This window comes from Bombus terrestris, chromosome 13 (genome assembly GCF_910591885.1).
Source record: "Bombus terrestris chromosome 13, iyBomTerr1.2, whole genome shotgun sequence".
NCBI lineage: Eukaryota > Metazoa > Arthropoda > Insecta > Hymenoptera > Apidae > Bombus > Bombus terrestris.
Genome location: NC_063281.1, coordinates 1,099,892 through 1,122,559, shown reverse-complemented (window position 1 = coordinate 1,122,559; position 22,668 = coordinate 1,099,892). Strand labels below are relative to the sequence as shown.

Sequence of the window (22,668 nt, the reverse complement as noted above, 5' to 3'; positions counted from 1 at the left end):
TGATCTACTGATTATCCATGAAAATTGGAAATGTTGGTACAGTGACAAACCCATTAAGATCCCCATAATATTGCATCTGTTATATATTAACTAGAAATTTATATAGATATAATTAATCATTTATATATAATTATTCAATTAACATACAAAATATATAACAAAATAATGAGATAAAGAAATTTACTAAACTCTCAGTGGATTAAAATAAAAGAGCGAAGGATAAAGAAGGATGAAGTTGTACTTGCCAGTTTCATAACCGAAATCTGAAATAAAATTAAACATTGTGAATAAAAAACATAAAATTGAATACTTAGAATGAAATAAACGATTGATTAAATTAACTCGGGAGATCGAAGAATAACGTACACGTTACTGATATTGTTCGTATCATAATACTTATTATTCACTAATGATACTTGTCCATGACTTGTCATTCATAAAAATGCACGAGTGTCTGTATACGAGTGGTGTATGGTTTGATTCTTTCTTTGTTTGAGAAGGGTCGATCGATCGATCGACCGATACAAATGGTTTCAAATATGTATGCGTGTACTGTGGATTTGAAACATTCGCAAGTAAAAGTTAATTACGAAGAGACGAGGACGGGAGTATTGATACGACCGTATGTGTATATATATATATATATCTTATCGTCTTGGTATCAAACCGAGGAGAGAAAGACGTGAAATCAACGTGAATGTATTATATACAACGTCGTAACGTTACAATGCCTCTCGATAATAACAGTTAAAAAACCTATTTTTTTAATCGATATAATAGTTTAACAAACACAGCCTCGCGGTTCGTGAAAACTTAATCGATTATACAACGGAAAATCGTTTTGATCGTTTTCCGAACGTGTTCTACCTTTTTTCCTTCTCGACTCGTCTTCTTTTCCTTAAATCCTTTTCTTCTTCGTTTTATCTTTCTTCTTTTTTTTTTTTTTTGATGTCTTTTCCACGATATACTTAAAATACGTTTAACATATCCTTCTACTAATACGATTTTTCAAAGAGTTTAAAATACTTTTTGCGATGCGAGCTGGCTACTTTGAAAACGGAACGACACGCTGCTCTTGTGCTGGCGATTATCTCTACTTTCAGCGACAGCCATATCTAAAATACTTTTACACCCCTTGTAGTCAATACGTCGTCTCCATTTTGATTCTGTCTTTCGTTCTTCATATTTTTCTTATTAACGATATATGCTCGTTACACTAAGCGAAGAACTACTGCTTTGCCGTAGTATCACAGACTAATAAAAGTAAGGAAATTTGGCGAGCGTTTTTTCATCAATCTCTCTTCAAAAATTCAACGTTGAAAATTTATCCATTGTAGACAGAAGAAAGCGAAGAAACCCTAAAAGTTACGTTAAAAATTCGAAGTTGATCAGTCTTAAACGTTGTGGATTAAAAACCCTGTAACACACTTTTAACCCTCTCCTTTCAGCAACGATTTCAACTGGACAAGGGGCTTGCACACTAATTTTCGCATTTCATAGATAAGAAGACATCGAATAATCATCGACTTATCGAATAGCCATCAATTATCACGACGAGAAAAAGACAACGAAAGGAAAGAAAAAACAAAAGGGAATACCTGGAACAAACCGTTGAAATTCTATCAGCTCGCATCGCTGCGAACAAGTGTCGAATAATGACTGAACCCCATCGTAAAACCAGGTTACACCGAGACTCGACAAATGGAAAAAGATTGATTCATTGAAAAAAGCGCGATACACGTCTTACAATGCGCATCGACGAGGGACAACGATTATAATCCTATCGTATATTATGTATACTCGCCTAAAATCGAATTGATATCGGTATTAATGACCTCAGTAAATTCCGTCAATAATATCACAACACAATTAATTCCGCTTTTCGTTCACTTGATCTCGTACGCGCCCAGGTTGCCCTTACGCCTCCTGTACACAGTCGGCTGCTGCTCGTTCGTATGATTTCCTTGAACGATCGAACGTTTCACGTTCGCCCGATATTCGTCTTCGTACGCGTGTAGATATAAATTTTTTAAAAAGATTTGATTATCCAGCTCAGACGGTGGCAGGAATCGTTTAGAGCGACTTTGTTGTTGAGCCTCGAGCTCTTTGAACGTAAACAGCCTGGTCTTCTCGTCGTCGTAGGCCCTGAACCTCTTTGTAGCCCACTGTTTCTCGCTCCTCCACGACGACGAGCCGGCAATGTTGTTGGTGCTCTTCTTGTTGGCTATCAGCAGCTCGTTCAGGGACAGCAGCCTCCTCTTCTGACGCGGAGGACCACTGTCCTCGGATGCGTTTCGTATTCGCTTGCTGCGGTGCTTTGGCACTCCTTCTTTGGCTGGAATCTCGTTGTCCAGCATCGAAGACTCGTTACTGGCCATCGTCGAAGATCGATTATCGCGCGCCTCGATCTCCCTCGGCGTCGCCAGCGTCGTAGTCGTGCCGCTTGTCGTCGACGTGCTCGACGTCGTCACCGTACTGTTGCTACTGTTCCCGCTGCCAATGGCGGCGGTCGTGCTCGTGAAAAACGAAGACACCGTTGTCGACGGTTCCCCCTGCGTCGTGTCCTCCGTGTTGTTTAATTTAGCCTCTATGATATGTTTGAAGAACGCGTACATCTCACCTACTGTGAACGTTGTGCCGTTTCGCACGGTGAACTTATCGATCTTCATGTTTTTGATCAGCTCCTCGGTGGCGTTCCGGGCCTCCAACATAGACAGTTTTTCGGTTACGTAACTGTTCACGAATTCGTAGAATCCTTTGTAATAATTTTTACGATGCTTCTTCTTGTCCTTTGATTTCTTCCCCTTTTCTCCGTGAGATTGGCCTTTCTTCTTGGAATCCTTTCGATTCTGCTTCTCGTTCCAACGCATTGACTTATTATAAAATCGCATGATCCTCTCGAACTCTCGTTTAAGTTTGATGAATTCTCTCTGGTTTCGAATTTCAAATTCCGAACGACCTTTGCCGGAATTATTCTTCCGAGATTCGGATAAATCTACGTGGAAGAAGTTTTTACTCATAGCGTTTAGAAGATCGTGCATACTGCCGTTGGTGGAATTGTTAGATTGTCTGGCGTCCATGCGTTGGAGCTTACGATAGACGATTTTGAGAAAGTCGATCATCTTCTCCTCGCGAAGACGCGATCTGTTTCCATGGCCTGGATGCTTCTTCCACGATAAAGCTTCAGTGCTGTTGTCGTGGTGGCTGGAGTTCGAGTTCTTCGCCTCGATCTTATGCTTCGAGTGCTCTTTGCTCTTGTTCATCTCGAGATGCAGCAACTTCTTGCCGATCTTGCGGAAGAACTCGATGAATTTTCTGGAAAAAGATTTAGTTCGACTTCCTAAGGACAGATATCCCAGTAGAAATTAAACTTCCAATTCCCCTATTTTTTTCTCTACTTTATCTGTATATAAAAATTGAGATATAAATAATGTAATCATAAATGCAAAATTCTTATACCCACAGTTGAAATACAAGCAACATTTAAATATTCCAAAATGAAATTTACTATATGTATCCCCTTTCCAATTATTCAAGATTAATCGTAATTCGTTATAGTTAAAAAATTTCTTACATCTCTGAAATATCATTAGGAAGCATTAAAAATAATACGAATATATAATCGTTTATTTAATGGAAGTATTTTAGTCAAACTTTTTATCATTAACAAATTTTTGTTTTTACAATTATCTGTTAAAGAGATGCAAGTGTTCTTTGGTCATATTAATGTTTATTTTTTTTTTTTTTTTTACATATACTTATTCACTTCATGATGTTTTAAATCCAGTTAATGTATAATATATTTAGGCACGTATTAAAGATCAATAGTTCTAGCGTGAATACCAATCATCAATGGCTACCATGTCGATCAACTTTCATCTTAAATCAACATTCGAATCCTACAATTCATTCATAAATATAATAGAAATATCTTCAACTTACCTGTAATTCATAGTAAGATCTTCCTCATTCACAGATCTTCGACGTCTGCTCCATCTGAGCCTAGGGTGCTGTCCAGGAATGCACTTGGGCAGTTCCTTAGGGCTCCAGCTTCCTCCAACACAAGTTGCTCCAGTGGGTCCATCATCCAGAACGTATCCTTTGTCACAATCATACATAATCTGCTTGTTATTCACAACCTTCTTCACATACGGCCTATAATCATAGACTCCCATGTTGCCCATCAAGAAGACCTTTCCATTCTCGATGAAACCAGGAAAAGGACAAAACACTTGCATGCAGTGAGGAATGTCTCCGATCCAATTTCCATATTGACATTTCACCGACCTCGTAATGTTGTCTGGTCCATTTTTGACAAGTTCAAAGCCATCTTTGCATTTGAATATCGCTTTCATTCCGTGATCGGTTTTGGGTGCTATCACCATCCCATTTTTGGGCGATTTAGGCAATTGTTTGCACCTGGCTGGCGAGCAACTGGGCACGATGGACCACGTGCCATTATTACAAACCACGGGTGTGTTGTTCGCCGCGAATTCATAATTTTCTTCGCAAAAAACAAGCAATCTCTCGCCATGCTCGACCACAGTCACGTTGTTGATGTGATCCCTATCGTGACTGGCCACCGTGATGTTACCGTTTTCTATTTGAGGCACGACGCAAGGTGCAAGACACTGCGGCAATGGATAACGCCACTTTCCGTCGATCTGACAAACCGACGAGGTATTTCCCTCGAGCTTCATGTGGTCGTTGCAGCGGAAAATTATGCTGGCACCCAGACCGGTACCTGTTGGAGTCAGCGTATAAAGAGGTCAGTCCGGATTTACGCGGGTTTCGTTATTTTTGAGAATATGAAACAAGAGTTTTAACAGTTTACCATTCGGAATTTTGGCTGATTTTGAACAAAGGAGAATTTAGGATATTGTGGAAGTAAAAGAACAGCAGCAACATGGGAAATTTAGCTTGAATGATGCTTAATCCTATTATTGTAATGCCATTATTGTAAATGTTTTAATGTATTTGTTACGGTGTATATTTTGCGTGAATAAAGCTTTTACCGGTAACAAAGAATATCGACGGAGCGAGAGATTCATTTTGAATGATGTTTAATCTAATGAGATATTAATATGTCTGTGTATGAATGTAACATTCTCGTGATGCTTTCATGATGATTTCATATAAAAGAAATTTTCAAAAAATTATGAAGTTGTAAGAATATCGATGAAATAGAAAAAATTAAGTACTAATATTTAAATACGATGTAGAGATTAAAATGTAAAAGTTTGTCATTCTTCTTACGAAAAAGATAATTCCATATTAATCGAAAGAACAGTGAGACAAATATTCAATTATTTGAATAAGTATGTCTAAAATAATACTTTATCAATTCTATATCGAATAAAACGCCTACACTCACCAAATCAATATTTATACAAAATCCTTTCCACGATATTCTCGGCGTATCATACTGTTTCGACCGCAAAATAGTTGCAATATTCTCATAAACTTCTACTATTGTTTATTCTCGTAACGACGCGATTATTAATAAACACGGCGAAGAATTTTCTCCGCTCTTCCATCGTGCGACTCACCCGCCTCGATATTCTCAATCCAACCGTTGTACAGAACACCAGGTGAACCGCAATTAATCTCCTGGCAGGTAGGTGTCTTTCCGGTCCATTTTCTATCTGCCCCGCAACGCCTGGTCGTCGCGCCGACCACTGTGTATCCATACTTGCATTCGTACGACACGATGGAATTGTATGCATACGAAGTGTACACCGCGTTCCCGCTCACTGGATTCTCCGGTTTCGGGCATTGCACCGTTGTAACCTGAACAGAAAACATTTCCTGCTTCGAAACGTACGTACACATACACTACTGGTCATTATTGAACAAATTTGCAATCACTTTCTCAATTTTATTTAAATATATCGTATCTCTCTGATTTTGCTATTCATATAAAATTGATATTCTTTTTTTTAAAATTTAAAGATGATTAATTAACACGTTTTTTATATTAACACACAAATTTTATATTCTTCACCCTGGAAGCTGTGATATATTGAAATATACCACACCATAACATTTAACTTTTACAAAATATTATATCGTACTTGCGCACACTATTTTGATAATATCCTGTAAGTCATTCACGTTGTTGAAAATTTTCTAGTCCATGGAAATTATCTTATTTCGATCATTGTAAAAGTTTTAATAAAACGTGGGTCACCGATTACCATCGTAGCAGTCAACGTGTTAAGAATGATTTATTATTAACTAGTCGTAAGAGATGTAAGACTTGTGATTTTTATTTCCATAAATTTCGTTGTGAAAATACTTTCTGAGCTGATACAAATTTGACTCATTAGAAGCCAACGTTAACGCGACATTACATTTACAATTTCTTTTCAATCAGTTTACATAAGCAAATTCTGGTCTTTAACATTGTGTGTATGGAAGGAAATCTCAAAAATTCGCTTAATATTTTTTTCGCCGCTATATTTTCCAAATATGCAGATCCTACAATTATATGAAATTTGATAAATTATGATAAACTATCGTTTGGCCCTTAATGCGTTCAGTTGACATTTTCTTAAATTCGTTGATCCCATAGAACATATAGTTATTTTAAATTTTTGTAGCATCCAGTTAAAAAGGATGAAGAATGTCAAATAAAAGGAGAACGGAACATGAAGAAACAAGTTTTATATATCGCTAAAAACTCTTACTTGCACACATTGTGGTGATTCTTTAGGAGTCCATGTACCATCTGCCAAGCATAGCTTCTCCGCTTTGCCAACTAATTCGTAGCCATCCATACAATGATACGACACACTGCAATCGTACGTATAACATTCGCCTTGAACAGAAAACAAACGTTGCGATTTCGCATAAGAATCCTTATAATTGAAATAATATAAAATGAAAATGGGTTACATCAAGTGCTTGTTTATATAGGTTTCTACAAGTTAAAAATATATTCAAAAAAGATAAATTTCTAATAGAGATCAAAGATTTAATCGGTATCGAACATGTAATAATTATTTCCTTAGACAAATTCGTTTCAGTTCCTGTTCAGTTTTCATACGAAAAATAACTACCTCTGTGCTTCTGCACCATTGGTGGTAATGAGCATTTCAAAAATGTAATTCTACGAAAACGTATATAGAATTGTGAAGTAGAATATTACTATAGTTGAGTATGATAAAATTATTTTATATTCCAACTTTCCAATAATTTGGACGAATTTTAAAATCTTTATTATGTATTAAATATTCGTCATTCTATTCATTCTTGTTCCATACACTAAGGGACAACTTCGAAGTACATAATCGGAATAATTCGATCACTATTATATGATCACAGATAAATTTTAATCCATGTGTAAAGAATCCTCGCGCGTTTCTAAATAAAGAGAAAATTGTCAAACAAACGTTACTGTCTGTTAAACAATTTGCGAATGAAGCAGTTAAATACCGACAACTACGATATGAAATCTGTAGCAAATGAATCTAAAAGAAAAATATATAAAACAGCACATAATATCAAATATAAGAAGTCTTTATCCATATATTTTACAAAAAAAAAATCATTCAAATCTTCAAAAATTTCCCGCTATATCTCTATAGAGTCTCCGCGAAATATTACGAATGAATCATTTTTACTAATCTCGTAATATAAAATAATCAATATCCTTCTAACGGTTCAATTTCTCAACAAAGATTCGATTAATCTTATATTATGTATCTTCTCCCACTAAACCGTAACAAACCACTGCTAAAACCAAAAAGATACATACCGGCGTACCCGCCGTTCGCAATATCCGCGGGAGGTCCACATTTCTGCGGCTCACAGGTGATGTCAGGTCCGAACCAGCTAGCAATACCTTCCATCAACAGGCACCTTGCCTTTCTGATACCGGTAGTCGTGTAACCATGGTCGCAAAAGTACTGAACTTCGTTGTCCAAGTCGAAAGTGGTCTGTTCAGAGAGCGCGTTGTGTCGCGCGTTTTTCACCTTAGGCGGCTGAGAACAGAAGGAACTGACATCCTTCTTGCAGGAAGGCGTCGTGCCGGTCCATTTACCGTCGGCCCTGCACGTTCTCTCGGTAACACCGACGGTGAAATAATCAGGATCACAAGTGTAATGGACTTGATCGCCGAAAAATCTTCCAGTCTCCGACTTCACACCGTGCTGAATATCGCTCAGCGCCGGGCATTCTCTCTCAGGCTTGATGCAAGACATCCCGCAAACACCGTCGCATCTGCACTTCTTCTTCTTGCTCTTGCAATCTTCATCGGTAGAACACTTTCGCAGACACTTCTGGCCGAACAATTCCGCCTGTCCCTCGTTTCTTGGACACGCCGCCGACGGGGAATTCCTCGGGTTCTTGTATATGCGTCCGTCATCGTCCACCTCCGGTTTCGTTTGATAACTCTGCTCGTCGGTGTCGTCGTCCTCGTCGTCCTCGTCGTCCCAATCATCGTCGTCGTCGTCGTCGTCGTCGTCAGCCGCTTGTTGTCCGAGTCTCGCTTCCGACGCGAGGAAAAAGATACACAAAAGTAGAAGATGCAACAAAAGGAAGCCGCCGGGTCTCATTTTATCAGGCGTTTGTTTGATACTGCTCGTTTCCCGGACAAAACGACTCACACGCGTTTCGACGTCGACCGAACAACTCGTTTTATTCGTTGAACTCGTGAGTAACGACGCGTTGAGAGAACGATTTACGAGACGGCAGACACAAATTGAAAAACTGTTTCACCAGAGATGATGATCACCAGACGCGGTGGCCCATTGAACGGTACTCCGTTCCGGAAGCTCCGCTTAAAGTAGCAGCAGTCTCATCCCGAGGCACCGCGCGCACGAGGACGACGTCGTTTCTCTCGCGACCGTGACTATTAATCGAGTCTGCCTCTTCGGCGTCCAGGAGGATTAGGACGGTGTCTCTGTCTCTGTCTCGCTCGCCACCTCTCTGTTCCCCTAACTCTGTGGCAATTTTTTTCTTTATTGTGCGGACTGCGGCCCCGTGCTGCCGGGAATTCGCGGATACTCGCGCATCTCTGCACGCGCATTCAGCCTGTTCAATACATCTCCTCACTCGTGCAGCTTCCAGCAGATGGCGAGGGACAGGGGAAAAGCCCTCGGAGTTGCGCAGAAACGTGCCATCCTCCCCTTCTATCCCGACACATACACCCCCCCCCCTCCCTTTTTCAACCGTTATACGTTCTTGTAAGGGGGTGGCTTCGATACAGTTTTATACACGGTTACAGTCAGCAACATGATTCATTCGCCGCGCGTCTAGAACCGTATCGAATACGTTCCTCTGATCAAGACAAATCTTCTTCCTTCCTCCATTTATATTTGTTAGATTTGTTTGCCATATGTCGGAGGCGGAGGAATTGCGAGGTGTTAACTTCGTCTAACATGTATTTTCTCTGGTTCCAGTATCGGAAAGATGGTTTTGCGGTAGGAGTAAGATATTTCTCCAGTTGGATTTTAATGCTCGAATTATGAAAAGAAAGTTTTATGGTAGGCGTAGAGAATAGGTGTCTTAGGCTTTAGCATAGTTGCTTAGAGATGATGTAAAGACACGACATGAATATAGTACGATAGCGATTAATTAAGATTACAAGAATGTTATTGGGAGATAGATATCCGATATGTGATATAAAATTATGTATCACGATAGTTAATTCTTTAAATCATGAATTATATCGTTAAATATTTCTTCTATATACTTGAAAATTTTTCTAGTAACATACATTCTACTTGCTAATCCTTTTCGTATTCAACAAATCATATATATTTAGTTACCCACAATTTTTTCTTCTTTACGATAACTATAAAAAAGATAGACACATCATTGCACTTATTATGGTATTTGCATACTAATTAATTAAGTCCATGTATATAAATTTTGTATCATCTAGTAATAGGTAGTATTGTTATATGACTATAAAAATTTGATACTATAAAAATGAAATGTATAGAACTCGATGAAGAACGCTTCATTGAAAAATAAGGATGCGTATCGATACTCTTTGTAATCACTTTTCCCGTAAACTTTTAAAATATCTTGTTTCAGAGGGTGACAACAACTTAACTTACCTTTAACCTAACTTGTCAGTGTAGTTTCTCAATCCCCAATATCATTACCTTCCCTCTAGAGATACCGTAGTTTCCGTAGTTCATACTTTCGAGAACCTAGTATTACAACAGCTTTATGTAAATTTCCTCTGAACGAGGATAAAAATGGAGAAGTTAGGGGAAACCTATTTCATATACCGTGGTACAAAACGCCGGCGTGCGCTTCGTAAGCAAACTTTCTTCCTTTCACGAGACACAGTCACCAGGACAACGCGCTTCTCGATTCCTTCGAGCTAGTCCTTCCTGAATAGGAAGTTCCGTTCGCTCGAAAACGTTCCGCTATTATTCGAAACGCATAGAACCACCAGAATCTCCGTGGTTCCTCGATTACATACATTTTCGCGTTGCTCTCGAGAAAACGTTACTCTTTCGCAACACGAAGGTGCCGCGCGCGCCACGACACGCGAAAACGCCACGCTCCCGTTAACGCGTCGAGTCACGAAAGCTAACAGCACCTGCAGCCACTTTCTAGCCCGTTAACACGTTACTTCGCCGTCCAGACAAATTGTGGCAAACCGCCTGCAACCTCGATCCACCACGAGTTAAACGATCCCCAACACGTCTCGATCGGCCTCAACTGCTCAATCAAGTCGTTCGAGACTAAAACCGGGGATCGAAAACGAGATCTTCTCGCGTGACATCACAATCTTAGGATTTTATTCGACATGCTTTACTAAGCTTCGAAGGACGGTCGCTTTTACGGTTACTCGGTTCGATTTGCATGATAAAACGTAGCAATATACGAAGAAATGATAAGATGGGTTTGATTGGTTACAGCGTAATTTCATTTTCTTGTGTAGGATCGTAAATTCTGTGAACTTTCATACATATATATGTAGATATTGATTTAAAGCTAAAAAAATCGATAAGTATACACGGAATGCAAATATGTAATTTATAAAAAGATACAAAGAGAGCCAGTAATTATAGCAGAATCAAAAGTATTGAGTAGACATATTTCACACTACGCCTCATTTTCGATAAAATCGTACTTGGAAAATTTAATATACGTGAATTTGGCAACTTACCAATTGGTAACTTATAATTGGTAGTTATCAAATGAGTAAACAAACAGCGGAAGATTAATCTACGTGCGAAAATAAGTGAAAAACGTAGAATACAATTTTTCTATTCAAGTCCTCATTTCCACGAAAATAGAGTTTCAACGGATATGCTTTTCTCAGAAACTGAAAGTCTCATGAAAATAATTTATTCCACATTCCTGACTTGCCAGTTGCTACCATAATTTCTGAGATATCCAGTATAAAATATCCAAAGTATAGTGTTTGTTACAATATTTAATAAGTAGAACAGTCGTTTGCTTAGATTCTATTTTGTTAACTATATTCATACGTATAAATAGCAATTTATATACAATAACATCCAGAAGAAAATTTAAAGAATAAAACGGAAGAAACGTTATAATTTTGCAAAAGTGAATTATAAGTGACGAGAAAAATACAATTATTATAAATTAATATAAATTAATATAATAAACGACAAAAAAGATATTGATAGAAATTGCGATTATATACACGAGTGTCTTCTGTCCGCCACTGTAAATAACCGAGTAAAATATGAAAAGCCATGAATTTTGATTATAGACAGTTTCTTATCTCTAGATAGTACGATCGTCAGATCGAAAAACTGAGGAATAGTAAAAGATATCAAAGCGTGGGTAGTAGACGGGAGATCGGTTTTCAGCGGACAAAACTCGATCCTTTGCTAACCGTGGCAGACCATTCAAGGTAATCCTCCCGGTTCCAAAGTTAGAGCCGTCGTCGTTAGAATAAGCCCGTGTCCACCATTGTCTTCGTAACGATCGTAATCAATCGGTACGGTTCGATGCCTCGTATACACACCGTAGGTGATCCCTGGCCCAATCTCAGCTATCAGCTTCATCGTTCTCGCCGTGTGTCTCCCGGATGTCTTCATTTGTCTTATTCAAATGAGACGCCTAGGGACAAGACTTTCGTGTTTTCGAAGCTTTAAAGTTTTGCTCGAAGTCGTATTTTTATCGGCGAAACATCGGGGTATTATTTGGTGCAATTTTCTCCCTTAGGTTTATGGTCGCTTTATATTGGGGTGAAATTTAATTGGAGCGTATTGATGCGAAAGGGGATGAATTGGAAGGTTACATAATTTATACGCATTATCAAAGGTAATTTGGAAAGGTTGTTGAAATCTTTTGATGGGGGAAAAAATAAACATAGTAACATGATCAGGATTCCAATTGTCCCCAACATCATCAAATATTCTCTTCATTATCCAACAGAATTGGTTGTTTTCATCTCGTGCAAAATTACTTTTTTTAACAGTGTTCTTCAGAACTGCGGAGAAAAATTATAATGCATTTACACATTTACATAACTGTTGTAAATGGAAATTGTATGCAAAACACTTTAATTTCGAAAAAATATTGTCAGAAATTGATTCATTCTTCTCCACTTTTCTCTTCAAAATTGGGTATTACCCTTTTCGATGCATTCTGTATAATATTCCTGTAGTGACTGTGAAATGAAAAAGAAATAATAATTATGATTGCATTAACGAAGACGAAATTCATGAATATCTTTGTTCATAAGTATAACTTCTTCCATTCGATTGGAGCGAGTGCATTGAAATTCAGTATTCAACGAGTTCGTAGAACTAATTTCCAAGACTGATCGCGTTTGCAATATCGTGGGATACAAACGACGCAACTTTTCCTCTCAGTGACAAGGTGAATGGCGACTCGGAGGGTTATTCATTGTCGGGAGTGTATCTTCGTTTGGACGCGACTGTCAGGTGAGATTGACAGAGTGGCAGTAACTCGGTAGCTGAAAATGGGAGTGGCTGAAAGACGAGAGGACAGCTCGCTCAGCGACATCCCCGTGGCGCCTCTTCGCGGATCCTCCGACCAAGAAATAAGGACATAAGGAATCAGTGGCTCTCAACGTGCTTTCCTTTTATTTTACAATATTATTGTGTCCAGAAATGTAACTATTATAAAAGAAATGCAAATAGATCTTTTTTCCATGTCTTAAAAGCTTCAGTTTTGAAAAATGAAAACCATTAAAACATAATTGATCACCCATCGCAGCTTGCTATCTACTATCTTATTTCCTTAATGTATGAGATATTTGAGTCACTATTATAAATTTTTAGTATCTTTTAATTTTTTTCAAGTGTAAGATTCGTATATCTTAATTTTTTGCCTTATTACAAAAAGCATTCTTTGATCATTTATAACGCAGTTGTACTAATTCGATAAGTATTTTACAATTTTAGTTTTCTTTTTCTGACGAACACACAGTTCCACCAGAAAATCATTACTCTGGGAGAAATTATATGACGAGCTATCGAAGTTTTCTAATTGAGGAAATTTTCAGAGAAAATTTAATTACCTGGTTGCAACCTAGCCCAACTCTTTCTCAATTAACTTCACTTCATTTCATTTATATTCGACACTCCTCCTTCTTTTATTAACAATCTACATTCATCAACTAGTTTCAAACTTACTCAAACGAGTTGCTTAATATTAACAATTTCAAAAATTCACGAGCAATTCCAACAAAAGCTTCAGCTAGAATGACCATTTTCGAAGCACATAATCAAAGTCCGTCACACGTCAAACAAACTGAACGGTTCTTAATTAGAAATCCACGGTCGAGAAGAATCTCCCTAATTATTAAGCTTGTGTAAGCATAGAGACGAGATCCTCTTTGTTCGCATAATGGCTCCGTAAGAAATGATCGAACCATGAATAGGCAAATCAGCATCCTTATTAAATAAACGAAACGCGCGATTGTGGCATGAGATTCTCTGCGAAAACCAGTTTTGTTCTACTTGTTTCATCAAATGAAGAACGTCCTTTTTGTCTCGCAGTGGGCGGTATAGCCGTCTCACGGGTTGAAAGAACGATGAGCTCACGGTGTCAGCTTACAACTACGTGCCTACGTTATGTTACGTTATCTTTTTTAATTTATCTCCCCATTGAAACAAAACAAAACTGATAATAAATACAGCGGGGTGTTTCCTTTGCTCACTAACTAAAGAAAACTATCTCGATGCTCGAGGTATCGATCGGTAAATTCAGCCGGATTGAAGTAATATGCTGTTCCGACGTTCGTAAGACTTCACAGCCATATGAAAATTGCATAAGTTGGCTCATACGTGATATGCTCTAAAAATCTTCTTCGATCTGACTTCAAATAGACTTCTATTCTTATTAGAAAAAGTTACTAGTGTTACGCAACTTTGTTGGTTTTCATAACCTTTTCACGATCTACGTATGTCGCAATAACAGTTCAAAAAACTTTTCAGTATTTTAATTTTAGTCTATTCTAATTGGAAGATTCACTGCGAAAATATAGTTCTTTGAGTATCTCGTTTTCTCAATTAGTTTTCAATAAATTGAAAAATTCCTAAAAACATTGGAACTACCGATGGCTGAAGTAGAACAGAAAACGAGTAAGTGGAATAAAAATGAAAGATACATGTACGAAGAAATATGTAATGCAGGGAAAAATGCAAAAGTACACCGTTGTAAATCTATAAAATTTCTGTAAAAAAAATTGGATTTATCGGACCACCTTAATAGTTCTAATTTTCATTAAAATTGCTAACGTTCCAAACTCGAATGATCACGAAGGAACACAGACATTGATTCAACGTTAATTAAAAATACGAATTTAGTGACAGAATTTTCAACAGACACAATAATTTCTCTCGCAACAGGTTCTCATCGTACGTCCAATTTGAATATCCTCATTAGCGTCGAGGGAGTGGCAAATTTTTGAAAGTTTCAGCGAAATTCCACACGTTTCCAGGATCGTTGTACGTCAATTACGCAATTCAGTTTTCCTGAATCCATTATTCTCTTTAAAATTTCTTCGGGGTATGGCATGCGCATATAACGAGGCAAAATTATGGTCCGCGATTTTTACACGGACACTGTGATCAATGTGTCTCCTCACATATAATTCGATCGCGATCTTTCATGTTGGATCAGAAGGGATTGTAGTTGACGCTAGAACCTACTATTACGCCGTGGTAAAATTGATTTCAACCGATACTATTCTCAAGATAAGAATCAGCGAACCTTCTCTGCGTCACAAGTTTATGTATATCCAGATTAATTCCGCGATATCGTTTGGTACCTTTATGCTAGAAGATCTTTTAGAATGGAGAAACAAATAGAGACTTGAAAGTTGGAGATATTATTTAGAACTTAATTATATAAAGAGGTGATAAGATAGTTGAATAAACAGGAAAATGACAATTGAAGAATCTGAAAGAAAAATCATCGTGAATCATTCCAAATCAAAATTGAAATTTCTACATCGTATATTAGAACTAATCATGTGGCTTTCTTTTAGTCGTTATTGGCCCGATCGTATTTTCCTAATGTTAAAAAGTATCTCAAGTCGAAGCAGATATGAAAGTACCGTGATTATTCAATTTTATATTACATTGTTTCCAGGAAACATTAAAAGCCTTTCTGTTTATTGAAATAAAAATAAGGTTGAAGTATAAAGATTCAAGGATTGTTGCAAGGTAATCAAAGTGTAATATAATCATAGTAAATTAAGAGCCAAAGAGTCCTTCACAGAACGGTGACCATTGTTACTATTCTTTAATGGAACGTTCAGATTATAAAATTTATTATAAGAAAGAAGAATGTGATTTAAATTTTGCATAATGTACGAAGGAAAGAATTTCATCTTTTTTAAAACTTCATTAAAATAATTTCAACTTAGGTTTCATCAAATGGAAAATGTCGATGTTTGTACCATTTTCCCCTTTAATTCTTCCTTTGTTTCTAGGAAGGAGGGTTATCAAAGGGATATTAGTATTTCTGTCGGGATTAAATAGAAGGAACGCATGACCGACGACTTACACACGCAAAGTTAAGTGGGTGGTGAGGCGCTTAAATTCACTCTAATCACTCTATTCACTACGAACGCCTCTTGAATGGGTCTTCAAAGCAGTCAATTGGTAACCTACATCTGGCTGCTGCATCACCTACATCCTGCATAACAGAAACTATCGTGTTAAGCGTTCTGAAATGTTACATCTTCAAACATCCATCTGTCAATTTGCATTCCAGATTGCCAACTGCGAGCATTTCTCGTCTAGTTGTGCTACGACTCCTTCAAAAATTATCAAATTAGAATTTACAAATTTTCATCGCGCATGCATTCAAGCCCTGTATAAATTCTCTAAATTTATAAGTAATTCATAAGTAATTTGCATTACTATGTAGTACCTATTCTGACTTTGAGTTCTATTTTACTACTCAATTCAGTGTATAGATTTTATGAAATTCAAGCTTGAATTCAGGTATTTCAAACAGCTATTTTGTTAACGAAAGAATTCGATAACTCAGAGTGATCAATTTCGTCTGGTGGAATGGTTTCTTTATCTAGGAATTCTCTGTCTTTCTTGTGTTATGTTATCAAAATTGATAAAAAAGTTAATCCCTCAACCATTTTTGTTATGACACATCTTTTGTATTAATAAACAATCTCGTCTCTTTCGTGTTTATGGAAACACTTGCTTTCTTTTCACTTCCTACTATATTAAAATCTATGATTACGAAACAATATATATTAGGTGGCTAAGAAACAATTCCGCCAAAATAAAAAAATAAAAAAAATTGAAACTTAAGCAGTTAATTATTTTAAATCGTAAATTAATCATAAAGTTACTTACGAATCCTTTCAGCATTTCCTAACCCTCTTCAATTATTACCAATCCAAAACTTCCAGAAATCTCAAACATAGCAAGTTTCCAAGAAATGGCAAGAAAATCCCATAATCGTGGTAACTAAGATCCCAAACAAGTTCATAGAAAGTCAGCAGAATTTCCAGTGTCTAGTCGCCAGATCGTCTGGATCCATGCTATAATTAACTCGATAACGGTGACATTATTGGCCGAGAGCGTGCTTATTACCAGTGAGAATCGGTCGTTAAGGAGCACGAATCTCGGTGCAGCATCTCTACGAGACTATTTCCCAGCTTGGTTCCCGTTACTCGCTGGAGAGATGCACTCGTCCGCGTCCGCTCGCAGATGCGGCACGCGCGCCGATCTCCACGCTCCCGTAATCCTTTCCCAACACCCGTAATGGCCGGAATCGTGAATTCAATTGCCTCTGAATTGGATGCAGTCGCGAAAGAGCCAGAGCGTTGGCTTAAGGCACGTACGAACATGAAAGCCCAGCTTCGTGTATCCGTCGTGCACCAAGCGGACAAAGGAGAGGCCAGTGATTGCAGCGGAATGATCTTCCGAGTAGACGACGACGCGTTAGCTCTCGAGCGTACTCGAGAAAGAGGAGGAAATTTCGAGTGCAGTTCAGGGGGTGAATGGCGTCCGACTTCTTGCTGTTGAAGGTTTAGAGGATGATTGGAATGTGTTTTGACGGAACTGTTGATTCGGTTAGGGATGTAGTCTTGTTGAGAGAAGTACAGTGTGCTCGTAGGAGACGTTAGGGAGGTGGAGTAAATGGTTTCCAGTGTCTGGACTTTGGATACCAGGGACATTTTAGAGTCGAGGATTACAGACTATAGTCATAGTTAGATAGGTAGATCTACTTTATTTTAGCTTGTGTTTGATGTAAAAATGTACTATTATTCTGTATGTTGCTACTTAGAATGTAGCTCTTGTAGCTCTAACTTGTTAACTGGTAAGAGCTTAATTTCTGGACATCGGATACCAGAGAAATTTTCAGAGTTACAGGTTACTGATTTTGACAAGGGCTAGATGGATAGATATACTTTGTTATAGTTTATGTTTCATAGAAAATAGTACTATTATTCTGTGTATTAAAACTTGGGAATGTTTAACCTCAACTTGTTAATCGGTAGAATTTAGTTTGTTAGCTGAAACCATCAATAATTATGCAATTAAAAGTTGACAATTTCAAAATCGTTCTTGCACATGCAAATATCGTATCATTAAATTTTTAATAAAAGCGAAAAAAAATACATTTCTCGTTCGATCATTCGTAGATGCCTCGAAGAACGTTAATTTACGTAACACGCCATGAAACATTTGTCTGAAAAGTTTCCTCTGTTTTATAGCCTCCGAGGCAGTATAAGACGCAGAAACTTTGTCGTCTGTTCCTTAAATTCAAGTTTTCACGCTGGCAAATGATATGTGTTCCTTAACTTTACATGCTCCGCAAACATATAAATCATGCGGTGGACAAATTTTAATTACTCCGGAGAATAACTCTGCATCAATATTCAATGATCAAAAGTCTGACTCTAAAACATTGTGCTCATTCAGTGTAATACAGCGAATTCGAAACTTTATATACTTCGTCTTCGAACTTATAACAATTCGATTTGCCCTTACGCAGCAAATTATTCTAAAATAAAATTATGGATAAACGTAGAAAAGTAAAGTTCCTTGAAAAAGATATCTATGCGTACACTAGCATACACTATCGTACACTAGTTAGCCATAAATATTAGGACACCTACTTGTTGAAAAACATTTGTTGAAAAACTTTAACAAATTTACTTTATTTTGTAACGTGACACGTGTAATACGAACGATATATTCAACTTCGCCGTTTCAAATTTTCTAGTTTCCTCATTTTAGGTCTCGAGGAATGACTGTATGCAGAACGACATCTTCAAAATTTAAACGAAACAATTTACAGTCGAAAACGCTAAATCAATTTAAAATTTCAAGTCAAAATTGGGAAACGGAGAAAGACTAAAGATTCACGTTAATCAGAAGATAAGATGATAAAAATCAACGAATTTCGGCACGATAAAGTATCTTCTATCGAAAAGGTGTATCTCACCTCGAAAAAGTGCACCCAATTCGAGAGTCATCGAACATCGAACAGACATCGAAAAAGTCGAGAAGACGTCGTTCCAGATACGGTGCACCGTTTCATGGAAGCCAAAGCGGAGAATGGTGGAACAACAAGCAGATCCATAACAACGTTCGAGCCGGGTGAAAGTTCTGCTTTTTGACGCGTTGATTGCAGGTTTTCTTTCGCGGCGGCGCTTTTTGAGCCGCTTTCTGGCGGGGGTCACGTGAATCCGGCTGTCCCTCGCTCACGCGGAGAACTGGAGCACCGTGAAGCGCGGGATCATAGTAATTATGCGGCACCATGTAAAACGGATTCCTGTGGGCCCACCCGAGCCCACTCTGAGCCACGGCGCATACAATTATTAAGCCGTCATGTGTATAACGTAGCTTTTATCCGTTCTCGCGAACACGTTTTTTCGTTGGTTTTCACCCACGATGCCAGTGGAAAGCGACGGATTTTTGGTTTGTTGAAAGATCGTTCTTTTATGCACAAAGAAGTAGATCTTAAAAATTTGTGAGTGAAAATGAAATAGAATAGACGAAACTTAAAATTGCTGTACGTAGATTAAAATATAGATTCGGGTGTATTACGTGGAGAATTCAAGCGAAGTTAAAGCGATCTTGATTTACTCAAAGCGAACAAAATCGATTTAATATATAATTGATAAGGTTTTAAACGATTTAAATTTTACGATATACAACTTTTGATTTCACAAGAAGATGTAGAATTCCGCGGGAAATGTTGGTTTCGGTCATTAGTCTGTCATCGATTTATATATATTCATATATACACATTCTTATCAATAATCAGACATTAAAACATAGATCAGAATGTGCACATACTTGTAGTCTATAGTATATACATATGTATAATGAATCACTGTGCACTTCAAACCATAACCGTAGCTACATCGACGTTAAGAATTGAAACAGCCACTCGAAGATAGAATATTATCGTCCCACGAGCGCGCCACGTGCTCTTTATTAGATTCCAGTGCGATGTATTTCCCAGGCGCGCGATCTCAAGCATTTGACTAACGTTCCTCGTTACACACTATCATCGAGCAATTACATTTCTCAACGGCAACAAGCAAGCCATTCTACGAGTACACCAAATTTAACTTCCAAGTCTCTTAACCAACGCAGCTTAATGCCCCTGTGATTGAAATTCGTTTTACGTCCGATTCAAACGAATGCACATTCCCGGCAATGTCTAAACCGATCTAAGTTTGCACAATTTACTCGATGATTTACGTGAACGCGATATATAGGTTGGGTAGGAAGGGTTCCGCGTCGACGTGGCTCGCGAACGTGAAAAATTACACGCACACGGTGGCAAACAATGACCTATAAATCGATCGACGAAGCTTTGTACAGACGTTGGCGTCATTAAGAGCCATAACTCTTGCCCCTTTCCTCATATTTGACATTCAATTAAGGCGTAGCCGAATGGCGGTGCGCCGCGTTCCGCTCGCGACCAAATTTTACCACCCGGTACGTGTCGATTGTCGTCACGCGCGTCGAATTTCCATAATCGTCCAACGGTTGTTCTACTCCGCTTCGAAGTTATGCCGCTTTGTAATTCTCGATTCTCGATATTCTTTAATCAAATTGTTCCGTTGCTATTTACCTCTGAATAAGCTCAATTTATGTTGTTGTTATATGTGTGTGAATCGCTCGTAAGGAAATAGTTTAGGAGTTTTAATGAAACATTCTACTGCAAAACGTATTTTGTTAGATTGTTTTTGGCATCTTTTTACAAGGAAACTATATAAGTTACGCTTGTACTTAATCGTGTTTCAATAATATTTGCAAGTTTTTTCAAAGGCAAGTAACATTCTTTAGTTGTAGAAGCGTGATGTAGGAAATGTTAGAAAATGTAGTAAAGATTAGTGATTTGAACGTATAGAAATGAAATTTAATATCTTAACCTATGTGTAAATAATGAAGGTAATAAAGTAATTGAATTTGTAATATGAAGCTCGAGACTTTACTTCGATATAAATACCTTTATGACAGATAGATAACTTCAGAAATGTATATATGTTCGAAAAGAAAATGTAATATCTTAACTAGCACGTAAATAATGAAAGTAATCATATAAGTGAGATGTAATATGAAACAGCAATTGAGATTTTACCACGCATACTTAGGATCTGTATAGATAAATAACTACAGAATTTTATATATTCGATGAGAAAATTTCATTGTGATTTCCATATTCAAATAAAAGATTTAAAGAATTTAGCTTAAAAATACAATATAATATAATAAAATAAATAAAATCGGAACTACTTTTCTTCATAAAATACCAGCGGGAAATATCCTAGCTCTGTTTCACATTCCGAGTTCAAGAAATAACCGAATCGAGCTCGACGATTTGCATTGCGTCACGAAACTCCCTCAAGGACAAATTAGCCGTCTCTCCAAGAAGCAGAAACTTCTGGGCTCGTTATTACGCCATTACTACGTTCACCCTTAAGGAAATTGGGCCAGCGCGAATTTTCACAAGTATAATACATCCTCGGTGGACTTTCCAACGCGCATCTTAATTAACATCCGGAACGCGGAGAAGTCCTCGTCGTGTAATTACGATGCGGAAGAGACGGTCGTCGCCCGAGAACAGTTCCTCCTCCGTCTGCTTCCGGTTCGCGCGCCGGTTCCGCATCATTGTCCCTCTAATTAGCCATTCAACGATTATTTCCCAGCAGCGACGCGTGTACAAACGGATGTGACGTCCTCGATCGTGGCACGTGGACGACCAAGCAAACGACGACTGGCGAAAACGTGGATAAAACGGGGAGAGAACGTGTCAACTCGACGCACCAAACATGGGATGAACGCACGCGAATGTACCAGCTGGTGTACATTGAAAAAGAGAAGAAAAAGCGGCAGGCACCGGTGACGGAACGATGTTACGGAGGGAGAGCAGCGTGTAATTAAAACGTAATTACCGGACGCAAAGTGTTATTTAAAATGTTATTTATCAGGCTGATGGACGGGCGTGGCTTGGACGCTATCGCAGAATTTCAAAGGCGAATTGCGTTACACGATTCGTGGTGCAGGAAATGAATTGTAATTCGTCTCGCGTTCGTTCGATTGTTTGTTTTTCGCTCTCTTATCTTGCGAAGGATATTAACGGTGAAGTGGTTCGAGAAGAGACGTTTCTGGTTTTCGTTTCCCTATCTTGTGGTAGAATTAAAAGATGAAGCGATTGGGGGATGGAATCATTATTACGAATGTAGATGTGAATATGGATTATGATTATGGAATTTGTGTTATGTGGTTTCTTTCGGTGAACGATGATGGTATCTTTTTAGATGATTTTGTGAGAAAGGGTAAGCTTATATCTTGATATTGTTTTAGGTGGATACTAACGTTTTCTTAAAGAAATATAACACAGAAATAATAGAAGTAGAAGTAAAAAATGCAGTAGCGGTAAAGAAATATGATTAAATAGAATTTTAGAAGCAGAAGATTTTGATTCGTTTACTCACATTTTCATCATTTGTTCATGAAAAACTTCTGTAAGAAAGAAGTACTTCTAAAGTAAAAGTCGTGATTTCTAACGTTGACCCTAAACATGTCAGTGTATTATTACCACGAATAAGAAATGACGATAGCCCCAGCCGTAAAATATTTCGAGTAATACGTTATTCTCTCACGCCCCCGAACATAACACGAACGGTGGTTGATTATCATACACCTGAGGCTCGCGCGTTGCATGCCTAACGACCGGCGCATTCAACGC

General features: G+C 37.9%; 1 protein-coding gene across 1 annotated transcript; it reads right to left on the bottom strand.

The window, feature by feature from the left end:
- Positions 1 to 376: 376 nt before the first annotated feature.
- On the bottom strand, positions 377 to 9,026 carry LOC100644074. Its single transcript, XM_003399974.4, has 5 exons — positions 7,760 to 9,026; positions 6,690 to 6,820; positions 5,550 to 5,790; positions 3,943 to 4,744; positions 377 to 3,315 (listed from the first exon to the last, which is right to left on the bottom strand). Exons 1-5 carry the CDS (start codon positions 8,556 to 8,558, stop codon positions 1,887 to 1,889), a joined length of 3,402 nt encoding a protein of 1,133 aa, XP_003400022.2. The 5' UTR covers positions 8,559 to 9,026; the 3' UTR covers positions 377 to 1,886.
- Positions 9,027 to 22,668: the final 13,642 nt, after the last annotated feature.